General features: G+C 38.3%; 1 protein-coding gene across 9 annotated transcripts in view; it reads left to right on the forward strand.

The window, feature by feature from the left end:
• Window positions 1-13426, forward strand: part of LOC114135611 (dedicator of cytokinesis protein 3) — a 159174-nt gene that overhangs the window by 125633 nt on the left and 20115 nt on the right. For all 9 annotated transcript variants that reach the window (XM_028003044.1, XM_028003038.1, XM_028003035.1 and 6 more), the window contains 12 exons: window positions 315-462; window positions 971-1059; window positions 2158-2283; window positions 4493-4617; window positions 4937-5099; window positions 5347-5453; window positions 5749-5920; window positions 9280-9377; window positions 10159-10242; window positions 10460-10560; window positions 10982-11063; window positions 11984-12154. In XM_028003044.1, the coding sequence (XP_027858845.1) occupies window positions 315-462; window positions 971-1059; window positions 2158-2283; window positions 4493-4617; window positions 4937-5099; window positions 5347-5453; window positions 5749-5920; window positions 9280-9377; window positions 10159-10242; window positions 10460-10560; window positions 10982-11063; window positions 11984-12154 (1466 nt within the window). The remainder of the gene's footprint in view (window positions 1-314; window positions 463-970; window positions 1060-2157; window positions 2284-4492; window positions 4618-4936; window positions 5100-5346; window positions 5454-5748; window positions 5921-9279; window positions 9378-10158; window positions 10243-10459; window positions 10561-10981; window positions 11064-11983; window positions 12155-13426) is intronic.

Genomic DNA, 13426 nt, shown 5'->3' on the forward strand with positions numbered 1-13426 from the left:
TGAAAAACCTAAATTTTACAAAGAAAAAAATGGAAAACAAAAATGTAATAAAAAATCTGTAAAAAAAGTAAATACTGCATAAAATACCTTCATGTATCTCAAAAGACCTTGTAAAGTTTATCACAGTGTAGAGCTAAAAATCAGTTACACAGAAAATATTTGCATTTTTGGAATGTGGGGAAATATTGATCAAAATTTACTTTTGGATTTTTAAATCTGTTGGTAATTATTTATGGTAAATTAAATCTAACTTGATCACAATTTTTCTTCCATACAGTTCAGCGAAACTTTACACAGTTTAATCCTTTTTACAGGTCGCATGCTGCTGAATGACAGTAAGAAAGGCCCACCACATGTTCAGTATCGCAGACCGCACGGCTGCGCTGTTCTGGCCATGAGCGACGTCCTGCAGATCATCTCAGAACTCAAAGAGGAGAAAGACTTTGTTCTTAAAGTCTACACGTGAGTGGCTGCTCTCACACACATGACTAGTTTTAAAGTGCTCCTTTAATGATTGAAGATCTGATTAAGACAAATTTGCACCGTCACAAACTGAGTCACAGCATTAATCTAAATCTGTTCAGTACGGAGCAGATCTCAAATGTGCATAAATCAGTCAAATAACCAGTGTTTTGTGATAGGAGAAATTAGATAATATTCAATTCTTTTACAACTTTTTTCATCTTTAGCTGTTTTATTGTCACGAGGAAACATTAAAAATAAATTAAAGTTGCTTTAACTTGACTGCACATGTGTGAATATATATAGAATGCATCCTCTCCCTGTTTCTAGACAATAAGACTATGTTTAAGATGTACACTAAACATTAAGGTTTTTAGGAAATGGAAAAGTTAATCCTCAAAATGACAGCTGCAGTTATCATTTACTGAAGGTTTTTTTTTCTTATTGTCAAACTGTTTTGTAAATATTTTTTACACTTTGGTATAATAAAATTTTTTGGGGCCTCCAGGTGTAACAATGAGAACGAATGGTACCAGATCCATGAAAACATCATCCGGAAGTCAAGCACCAAATACACAGCGCCCAGCACCAACTACGGTAGGGGCAAGCTATTTTAGTAGTTCAAACAACAAATATATCTCAATGTGGATTAATAGCCGCAGTCTTGACTAACATCAATGGTCTTCCTGATCTCCACTATAAGAGGTACAATCAAGGAAAATGTTTGAATATTGAACCACCAATAAGTTTGGGTACACTGCATTGTGTTTTTATTATTTTTGATTCCATCTTTTTTTATGGCTTTCCATTCAAGTTTTTAATATTAATTGAAGAAACATAACAAAAAGAAGCATGTTCACTATTTTATCAGCTGAACTAGGGTAACTAACATCTAAAATACTTAATTCACATTTTAAAACTGTGTTTTGCATCTACTATGGATCACAAATTTATTTTTTCATCTTTTTTGCATATTCTTGTTATATCAATTCTTATGGATTTGTGAAAAAAATAATTACTAATGTAAAACAATAAGCAGGCTAAATATCAAGTAAATAATTAACTTTAATTAACTAAATTAACCCCTTGCTGTCACTTTCAAACCACTTGTCTGTTAGACAACTGGTCCATGAGGACACTGCTCTCAGTTAAAGGGTTTTAAACTAATGCACATAGAAGCCAGAAAGTTAGAAAAAAATATGCAAGCCTCCCAGGAGAAACTCCTCAACATCGTCTGATTGATTCATAGATGTCATCTCTTTGACATCGGCTGGAAAATCATCTTAATTGGTTTCTCTGTATGAGACTAAGCCTGACCTGGAGTTACACCCTGAGCTCCTGTGGTCACAAAGCATCATAGATTTTAACTGAACTTTGTGGTTGTCTCGATCTGAAATGTCATTTGAGACTGCCTCAGTGAAATCTGTAGAGTTATTCTCAGATGAGAGAATTAATACCAACCGTATGAAAGCAATTAAGTAATTACCCATGTATCTAATTCCGGTTTGCGCTTGTCTTTTTAAGCGCTGAAATGCAGCTATTTTTGCTCTTCTTTAGAAATGACTTGGTCAAGATTTTTCTTTTTCCTTACATATGCCTTTTATTCTTTTCTCTTTTATTTCTGCTTTTGTTCTGCTCTCTTATTTTTCTGTGAAGTGACTCATTCTCAAGTCTTCTCCCCATGAAATCCTGCAGGACTGATCATCTCCCTGCAGCTGCTCAGAGGTGACATGGAGCAGGTCCGCAGAGAAAACCCTCTCATTTTTAGCAGGGGGGTAGCCATCACTCGGAAACTGGGATTCCCAGATGTCATCATGCCAGGTGAGTCACATCCTGCACAATGTGCTCTGGTAACACGTGTCCACCCACACTGTTTGTTTTATTTTTAGGTTCTGTCTGAACGCAGCACAATAATCAACATCAGGGAAATATTAGAAGTGAAAGTATTCCAAATTTGACTTTTGGAAAGGGTATTTTGATTAATACAACTTTATTTAAAAAATGCTTTAAAAATGAACTGGATATTGATTATGGGGATATATGGGGCCCACTTACTTTTGATGTCTTTTTAGAGTTTACAATATCAGCCTCATTTTACTCACCGTCTTTGCAGGAATTTGGAATGGGCTAATAGTGGAAATACGGTTAACAACATTTGCTTTGTTTCAGCACTAGCTTCATGAAGTAGAAGGTGCTAAATACACATCGGATCAATAATGCCTGTCAAGGTCAACAGATCTGAGCAATTTGTATCACTTCTTGAACCAGGTTGCTGATTTTGTTCTAGCCATAGCGGATGCACCTCACCAGCATTTCCTTAAAACCTTCAAAACTTCTGACTAGATAAATCTCTTTGATATCAAGTTTCAAAGTGATATATGATATATGAATGAATACTTTGTAAAGCTTCCCTTGCATCAAAATTACCCAAAGCTTTCAACAGAGAATATTTTTTCATGCTATCTGAGAGATGCAAAAGCTCTCTTTAAAGTTTCAATTTGCTCTGGTTAAAATATATATAAACATATATTGAGTGGGGCTGGCTTTCCTCTAAATTTGTAGACAAACTCCCAATTTAGATAAATGCCATTTCCCCACACCGCATTTGCCCACACATTATTTCAGGAATAAATGTGCCTTTGTATTTTGTTTGATAATTAGAAGAACTCCTGTTTGCATACATTTGGTATCTACAAATAGCTTTGTGCAGAGACCCAAACATAATCCTCAGTCAAAACCTACTTCAATATATAGCATTTGGTGGTGCTCAAGTCTCACAAAAGACTGCATTGTTTTTTTAATAACTTGATTCATTTATTCTAAGACCTGACCTGCTCGGTTTACATTTTGAGTTCAACTTCTACAGCTTTCTTTTTGTAACAAAACATTAACATCAGCAACGTTTGAGCTATTTCACAGAGCCATGTTCTATATCAACAAGAATCTTCAACACGTTCTGCCCTGTCTTTGTTCCATTTTAACATTTTAACAGCCGCATCTCAGCTTCATAACACTGTGGGTAACAGTGAGACAGAGAACATAATAAATCCATGCTCGCTCCTGCAGCATGAAAGAAATATGAGATCGACGTGTAACTATGACAGGTCATGTAAATATGTTTGACTTCAGTGGATTTCTTGTGAATGCATCAAGTAACTTTGCAGTAAAGTCTTTGTTTTTCAAGGTTCTCACTAATGTGTAAATATCCTCCATCAGCTATGTGGGTTTTTAATTTAGTGTACAGTCAAATCTTCTGTCCTACAGGACAAACACTTTGCTAACACAGGTGGCATTTTGTCACAGGCCACTGTGTCCCTCATCTTGTGAGCAACATATTTTTGTTCCAACCTGTTAATTTGTAGATAATTGTCATATGCTGATTTTAATATTAAAATATATCAACAAACAATCTTAGCCTTGCAGGTGCGCTTAAACTGCTCTTAGGATCTCGAACATGAAAAAACACAGTCGTGTCTGTGGCATCAGACCCTTCCTGTATTGTTTTATTGTATTTTAATCAGAATTTAATATTTAGCCCCCAACTTACAGTGTTATATTTTGAGAAATTACCCAAATAAGCACAGGGAGTAACATTAACCCTGAACCTGTCCTCTAAAGCAGAGACAGCAGGGCTACATTGTAAAACACACAACATGCCAAAGCATCTTTCACACCTCTTTCACACACCTTAAGCACTCCTCCCCTCCGGCAGAGATAGAGTGAGTATTTAACGCCCAACCTGATGTATTAGAGGTGACACCTCCTCTGTAAGGACAAGCTTAAAATGACAAATGAATCCACACAGGATAACACAGGTCATTTGTCTTCTGTATGTTAAAGATATTCAGCTTTAAATGTGTCTGAGATTTAGTCTGTGCTTGAGGACATGTGTGTCCTTTATACTATTTGTGTGTTTTATAGTACTTAAATGTGAACAGACTGAAACAGTTACAGACTGTAATTGCATCTTAATATAACTGTTGCTCTTAATTTGTCCTGCTTTGTGTTTTGCATCTTTTCCTGGAATCAGGCGACATCCGTAATGACCTGTACCTGACTCTGGAGCGAGGAGACTTTGAAAGAGGAGGGAAGAGTGTTCAGAAAAACATCGAAGTGACCATGTATGTCATCTACGCAGATGGGGAAGTGCTGAAGGTATGAAAGTAATCCTACATATATATGCTGCTTAGTATGATATCAGTAATGTAAAAAGAAAAACATAACCAATTTGCAAAATACAAAAGCATCAGTGCTTACATAGGTAACCTTAAATGTATCTGTACCCTGGGCAGATTTATGTTAAAATTGTTTTACTTAAACCAATAAATAGTTTAAATACTTAACATTAATCTAACTTATTGTTCCCAATCAACAACACCTCACACATCTAAAAATGAGCTGCTTAAAACTTCAATTATTACATATTTTTTCATGTTTGTTTCTGTTTGCACAAACTCTCTGGCTCCCCCTGCAGGACTGCATCAGTCTGGGTTCAGGGGAGCCCAACATCCCAGAGTATCGCTCCTTCGTCCTCTACCACAACAACAGCCCTCGCTGGAGTGAAGTGATCAAACTGCCGATTCCCATTGATCGTTTCAGAGGGTCCCACCTCCGCTTTGAGTTCAGACATTGCTCAAGTGAGTGCATTATGCATGCCCTCAGTAGATTAACAGAGCTGGCAGTGAGAAACTTGTTATAAATAAGACTGTGAAACATATTATTGGTGAATGGTAAATCAAAGGTAACATGACATCATAAATGGATAATTCCCAAAGCTCTTAATAAGTATTTTTATTGCACTTTCTGGCTGTTACAGCAGTAAAACTTTCATTGCTTCTCTCCTTTTACATTTCTATTTTCTCCCTGTTTTCTCTCACTCTATAGCAAAAGATAAAGGAGAGAAAAAACTTTATGGCTTTGCCTTCACCCCTCTGATGAGAGAGGATGGAACTACTTTATCTGACGAGAGCCATGAGCTCTATGTCTACAAGGTCAGAGAAAAACGCTGCATACACGTCATATGTTTGTTCGTCTTCTTCTTCTATTATAGACTTTTGTCTGAAAATAGTACACAGTTCTTTTGCACTTCCAGTCATTCACTATACTGACCAGTTAAACTTTCAGCTCAAAATGTAAAAACTCTGGCAAAATACGGCTGTTAGATTAAAAAAGTGAATCAGATTGCTTTTGATCTTATTAATTACAATTTAAATCAGCATTAAAACAAGAGCCCTTGTTTTTAAATTTCTCTACCTTTTCATCCTTTTTTCATCTTTGTGGGTTTAGTGTGATGAGAACACAACCTTCAGTAACCACGCCCTCTACCTTGGCCTTCCATGCTGTAAGGACGACTTCAACAGCTGTCCCAACATCCCGTCCAGCCTCATCTTCCAGCGAAGCACCAAGGAGACATTCTGGATTGCCACGCAGCTTTCCTCCACCAAGCTCACTCAGAACGGTAACCAGTTAATCCAGTAGCTTTTAAATCCGCTATCAGAAAATTAAATCTTCCTTCAGTTAAAAAAAATTTAATAAATACATTAAAAACATCTCAATTTTACAGGAAAACAGAATCTTTTCATATTAGGCCTACTAAACACCTACAGTGTCAATGTTTAGCATAATTTTGCTCAATATGTTTTGAAATAATGCACTAAGGCCTCAAATATTACATGTTGATGAGCTGCTGCTGATGTTTCTAATTGAAAACAAAATATTGGCTGCACTCGTAACCAAACTGCAATAACAGAATTTCTTCTTAATAAAAAGATTTGGACATTTTACGATGTTGATTTACCACTCTGTCAGAAACATTAAAATCCAAATCAACTTTCTTCTTCAAATTTATGGGTATAACAAAAGAATGTAACTTCAATTTCATCGCTCACATTATAATCAAAATATAGTCCCTAACAGCACGCTATGATATGTAACAAAAACACTTAGTAAGTAAGGACAAGAGCAGTATTTGTTTCCAGCTGAGAAGCTGAGTACCCTGTGAGGTATTCATTGAGTTCAGCAGACAGATGACCTGGCAATAGAAACTGTCTCTGTATGGCTAGTTTTTGCCTTTAGCGCTCTGTAGCAATGACCAGAGGGTAAAAGTCAGCAAATAAAAAAAATTCAAGCTACTTGAAACCTGAATAGGTCATGAATAGAGAGAATGTCAGTCCTGATGTTCCTCACTGGAGACCAAGTTGTTTGTTGCACTGTGGACCTCTATTGTACAGTGGATGAGCCAAACCACACAGATACGCAGGACAGACTGTAAGAGGACAGTTTAGTAGATGACCAACAGAAATCTATGCAGGACCTTCTTTCAGATGGAGTGGATGTGTGAGGACCGTCTTGGTTTCTAAGAAAACTAGAAATTAGGAACTATCCATCCATCCATCCATTTCCTGTTCACCCTTGTCCCTAATGGGGTCGGGAGGGTTGCTGGTGCCTATCTCCAGCTACGTTCCGGGCGAGAGGCGGGGTACACCCTGGACAGGTCGCCAGTCTGTCGCAGGGCAACACAGAGACATACAGGACAAACAACCATGCACACACACACTCACACCTAGGGAGAATTTAGAGAAACCAATCGACCTGACAGTCATGTTTTTGGACTGTGGGAGGAAGCCGGAGTACCCGGAGAGAACCCACGCATGCACAGGGAGAACATGCAAACTCCATGCAGAAAGACCCTGGCCGGGAATCGAACCCAGGACCTTCTTGCTGCAAGGCAACAGTGCTACCAACTGCGCCACTGTGCAGCCCCGAAATTAGGAACTAGAAACTGGAAATGATCCACAGTTGTAGGGTAAGGGGAGATTCTAAGTTATCAGTGAAGATGGGGTCAAGTTGTTAAGAGAGGGGAGTCTCAACACTGGAAGTACCAGAGAAAGGTCATTTAACATTTCTACCTTTGGAGCCCAGAGATGGGTCGACTGACCTGAAGGATTTTAGCTAGCAGGCGCTTTTGTTCTGTAAATAAGGCCATTACCTTATAATTACCCTGGTAATGGCCTCAACGCATCTCACAGTTGCACAATTGTTCCTTAGACTTAGACTGACTTTATTGTCATTTTGCATGCACAGGGTGTATACAGAACGAAATTTCGTTCGATAATGTTTGAGGTTCCAATGTTGTGAGGTTACTCCAGAATAAAATACAGTATAAAATATGAATATAACTCTAAATATAAAATATAAAGTGCAGGACTGACAGTAAAATAGAAGTTATTTAGCTCTGTACATGTGCAAGGTATAAAGTGGAGACCAGTTTTTGAGTGCAGTCCAGTTAAGAGTTCAGCAGTCTGATGGCAAGTGGGAAAAAGCTGTTTCGGAACCTGGTGGACCTGCACCGGATGCTGCAGAACCTCTTTCCAGAGGGCAGCAGGGAGAACAGTCCATGGTGGGGGTGTTAGGGGTCACTGATGATGTTTCGGCCTCGGGACACGCATCCTGCATCGATGGTTGACCTGACACTTCGCCCTTTTGCCTGAGCTGGGTGTGGAAGGTTGTTGCCGAAGCAGTTTGTCCTTGTGTGCCTTCTTCTCACTCACATGAGAGTTACCGAACTCTTTTGCAAGCTCAACCAGGAAGTCCACCCGTCTCTCCTGCACCCCAATGCATGCCTGATAAAGCACATGTGCATTCAGTGCTGCCATGTCAATCATGTTTGCCAGGTTTGCTGACCAGCTGTCACATAGTGATGGAACCTTGGTCACCCCCCGCAAGATAATGACTGAAATAAATGCCATTAGTTCTTGTGAACTAAATAGGTGAAGCAGTCACCTATTTATCCTCCACAGCACAAAAGGCTGCATGCAAATTTGCATGTGCAAAGTCTCCCAGATCTCGTTTGCTTACACTTTTTGCATGATTTTTTTGAGGTGGATCAACACAATTAATTTGGTTAGTTTATTTCTAAACTGTCATTTTAAACCCACTTAGCTTTATTTAAAAGAAAAACATTACTAATTTCTTTTAGAAAAACCTTTGCATATTTCTTGAAACAGATTGTATGTTTAGCAAACTCTATGTACATTTGGCAAAATGACCTGGATAATGCAGCACAACATCATGGATCAGCTGCAAAAGGTCACATCTCTCCAAAAACACTTCATGTATGCATCAAAACTAAACTGAAGAGCATTACCTACAGGAGAGTCTACTGTAGAGCTGCCTCCATCATAGATCACACCCACCCCCAACATGGACTATTCACACTCCTACCCTCTGGCCTGACGGTCAATGGCCACATTTACAATTGAAGAAGGGATGCTAATTTGAGCCATCAGAGTCGTCAGTTTGGACTCGGGGTCTTTTGACCCGGTTTCGGGACGTCAGGAGAGAGGTCGAAAACCCTGGTACAGGACCCAGGGCCTTCTACACATTCAGACACTGGAAGACCTTATTCTCATCATCATCTTTGATCTGTAGAGCAGGCAGTGGTTGGGTGGGGGCAGGGGAGTTAAGGTGTTGTGTTGTTGGTGGGAAGTTTGGGAAAGCTCTTCGTGTGGGAGTGAGGTGTGAAGGGCCGGCAATCAAATTTACAAAATAGTAGGTCATCAGCTAGGCTTAGTGACACAGCATGTGGGGAAGGTTCCTATAGTTGGCAATGGACTGCAAACTTCTTGTATAGGCAAAACCACCTCTTCACTGCTAAACATATTTTCTTGTGAAGCAGATTTGTTCCCAACAAAAATACTTTTTGTGTTGTCATATTTTCCTGATTCTGTCAAAAGTTATTAATTTAACCATGTCATAATCAGTTTTTCATTGGGTCATTTCATTATTATGTTTATTATATTTCTATTATTTTCTCAGTGGACCTCCTGGCTCTCCTTAAGTGGAAGGCCCATCCTGACCGGGTCATGGACATCCTTGGGCGTCTGCGACACGTCAGTGGTGAAGAAATAGTCAAGGTGAGGTTCATTGTGACAACAAAAGGGAGGAAGAAAGCTCTGTTTGTGTTCATAATTCTTATTACATCAAAATACTTGTCTTATGATCATAAAGGCTGTGGTTCCAGCAGTGAGAAACTGCAACTAAGTATCATTTCTGTAGTATGTCAGTCCAAATGAGAAAACATTTGTATTTACCATTTAGCTTGATAGATTAACAGCTTTACTTTGACTTTTATTTGAGTTCAGCTCACCGGCTTCCCCTGCTGTAGTGTAATGTCCCCAGGTGATAATAGGCTGCCCTTGTCCCAGATGTGTTGTTAAAGGATAATGATTTTCATTGTTTGGCAGCTCACATCATCTGAGGTGTGAAAATGTTGGCAGCACATTTCAACACAGTTTAATTTGACTGTACTTTATTTATTTTATTTTTTTACAGTTTCGGAAAGATTGAAGTAATTCCTTTGAAGTTGCATTGATGGTTGGCTTGTTGAAGACCATCTGGCTGTCAGGGTTCAGTCAGTGTTCCTCTGCAAATACTCCTAAAGTGACCTTTGTATCAGTCTGCAGTCAACACTAACTCAACATTTTGACCCACTGTAGATAAAGCTTCCAGCAGACTACACTACTATCAACTTATTCGTTTTTTATAGTACGTATAATGCTCATTGTTAAAGTAGGCAGATTATTTCCTTGTTTTTCCATTAGCGTGACGGATCACGTCGTTCTTCAGGGAACCCAAGCACCTGCCTTTTTGATTGCAGAGAAACATGAGCAACTATTTGTTTTGTGTTTTTTACAGTTTCTTCAGGATATTCTGGACACATTATTCTCCATTTTGGATGACAACACAGACAAATATGGACCCCTTGTGTTTCAGTCATTGGTAAGATAGTTTGTTGAAGGAAATAAAGCAGGAAAGCAATTTAATTTGAGTAAAGACTGTACATTTTAACATGTTTATAAAAAATCACAGTTTGCTTCAACATTTGGTACAACTATTTATCTTCTGTGCATTTTTCTTTTACCTTTTGCAAAGCTTACTGCTTATTCTCTCTGATTATTATTAAGATTTTATTAATAGATTTATCGGTCTCTTCCAGGTTTTTATCATTAACTTGCTCAGGGACAGTAAATACTACCACTTCAGGCCGGTGATGGACACATATATCCAGAAACACTTTGCTGGAGCTCTGGCCTACAAGTGAGTTTTTCTGCCTCTGGCTGCAACTATGTTCCTTCAACTGAGGGTTAATTCTTGATCTATTCTCCAAATTGATGATCTGAAAAAAATACTAAAAAGAATGACAATGAGACACTGTAAGAGATGGAAATTAAATCTCACTGAGCTGAAAAAGTTTGACTTATTTATAAAATACTGTAAGTTTTTTAATTAAGCGTTTCTTCTTTGTCATAAAGATCTACTAAATCAAGCAGTTGAAAATAAAATAAAAATTAATAGTCAAAGTCAACTTCCTCTGATTAAGTGGAGTTGTGTTTACGGAGAGATATTACTTGGCCACCTAGTTTGGTAAATTAATTACACCACCTAATAACAGCATGTGAGTGTAGCTTTTGTAATTCTCTTGTAAAGACAAGTGCTGTGATTATTGTTTGTTTTCCAGAGAGCTGATTCGCTGTCTGAAGTGGTATATGGACCGCTCTGCTGAGGTGGTCAGACAAGACCACATTCAGGAAGCAATGAGGGTAAGAGCGAGTGGAAACTCACAGGTCACGTTGTTTTAATACCTCAGATGATTCAAAGTAGAACCACACATGAAGCAGTTCACGTGTTACATTATGTAAATTAGATCTAAGAAAACTAAATGCAGTTCTATAAGTTGTCAGATATGTTTACATGCTCCACTCCAACCAAGCTTGTAATGTTACATGCAATTGTTGATTTGTACAGTTTCTGTAAATAATATGCTTTTCCTAAACCAAACCAAGCCAAAAATAAAGCAAATAAATGCTCTCTTTTCTTTAGGATTATTTTATGTCTATGTGTCCTTGCTCTGACTACTGAAAAAGAATAGGAAGCATTTATTTTAAAATAGATGGACCATTTTTGTAGACACTGCAGACTGTAGCACTTTCATTCAACAAAGCTGCTCAGCAGTTTGAAATATTCATCAGACTCAAACATCAATCTCAAATGAGTCACACTGTCATGTACAAGTGGACGACGTGAATTATTGAGAATAGTTTTGACATATTCTGCAGCTATGGCTTCTAATTCTTAATTCATCTTTTTGAAGTCTCTGTGTGCTTCAGTTGTTTTTAGCTCATGTTTGTTACAGTATTTTAAATTATTTTACAAACTGTGTATAAACTCGTTTGTGATGTTTCCTTCTTATTAAGGTCATGCTCAACAAACTGCAGTTAAATGAAAAGTCTGCTGCATTTCTTTTGAGTTGGAGCTCATTCAAATCCAATTTTCTTCATCTAGAAACTAGATTGAATCCACATTTTTATTATGAAGATCATTTTGTTAACTGTTTACTTGATGTATTTCTGTTTTTGAAGCAAACGTCTCTTGCATACTATTCAAGTTATTTTTTGTGTATTTACATTTTTTATGTATCTCACAAGTATTTTTTCTGTCCTAAACACCAAACTGTTATCAGGCTCTGGAGTATCTGTTCAAGTTCATCATCCAGTCTCGGATCCTTTACTCCCGGGCCACCTGCGGGATGGAGGAGGAACAGTTTCGAACCAGCATCCAGGAACTCTTTCAGTCCATCCGCTTCGTCCTCAGCCTGGACAGCCGCAACTCAGAGACCCTCATATTCACTCAGGTGAGGGGAACACTTTTTAACGCACAAACTGAACAAAGCTTCTTTACTTCAAATCTTTCATTCTTTTAAATGAACTGAATGTCACTGCTTCACTCATTTATTCAGCTTATTTCATTATGCTTTGCACAAGACTTTAATTTGCTTCTATAACAAGTAGTGCCATAAATATTTATTTAGTTTGACTTGTGTTATTATAAAGTTTCTACCCAAGCTGTTTTGCATTAGTTGCTTTAATTTAACTTTTTCTCCTTTTACACCTTTTTTCTACTTTCCCTGCTTATTCGCATCACCTTCTTTTTCAATCCCCATAACTGTCCTTCATTGGGTCCCGATGTTTTCCCCTGGACCTCCTTCTTACCCGCACACCACAGGGCTCTCAGCCTTGCCCCGGCCCCAATCAGACTCCAGGCCCCTGCATTGGGCCTGCGGGCCCCTTAGCTCTAGTCTCTGCCCTGGGCCAGATCCAGGCCCCTGTCCCAGGGCAGGTTCCTGGTGGCGTGCCATCTAGCTGCTCTCAGGCGTGGAGCTCCAACGCTCTGCGGCCGCCTTCGCTGTCAGTAAGTAGACGTTTAGAAGAAAGCAACAACTCCCAGTTTGTTGTGTGAAGCCCAGAGTTCCTGTTCATGTCTTCAGCTGTTTGTGAGCCTAATAATGCACAAATACACCACACGCACATCATGTTTGGTTTCACACATTCTAACACTTCATGTTTGTTCTGCACTGACAAATCATTTACACAAAACCCATTACACCATGCTCACCTACGTTAATACATTCCCTCTAACAGCAACGACTAACAAGTCTTCCCCTCCAAGTCACAGTATCCTCAGTGAATATAGAACAAAAAAATAACTTAAAACTAGACATTAAAGAGAAAATAAGTAAAAGGCAGTAAAAGAAAAATGCTGAAATATCTGCAAAAAACATGGAGACCTACTAGTATCTCTGGTTTAAAAGATCACCAAAAGATTTATGTTTGATGGATTTAAAATATACTGAAGAATGATTCAAGATTTCAAGAGTAACAAGAAAATCTGTTTTTGAGCTGAGCTAAGAGTTGGCAATTATCCATATAAAGTATATTCAAATTTAGCTTTTGATTGAACGTTTTTATCTGAAGTGATCAGACTAGTGTTAATAGAGACAATTTAGACACACGAAAAAGGCTAAAATCCTGTCTATTGTGCACATTTGGACTGAAGCGGCATGAGCAGATTTATGAACTTTTCATCTCCTAAATCATGATCAAATCCAGTTTACTCAACCTTAAAT

The sequence above is a fragment of the Xiphophorus couchianus genome, chromosome 20, assembly GCF_001444195.1.
Source record: "Xiphophorus couchianus chromosome 20, X_couchianus-1.0, whole genome shotgun sequence".
NCBI classification, from domain to species: Eukaryota; Metazoa; Chordata; class Actinopteri; order Cyprinodontiformes; family Poeciliidae; genus Xiphophorus; species Xiphophorus couchianus.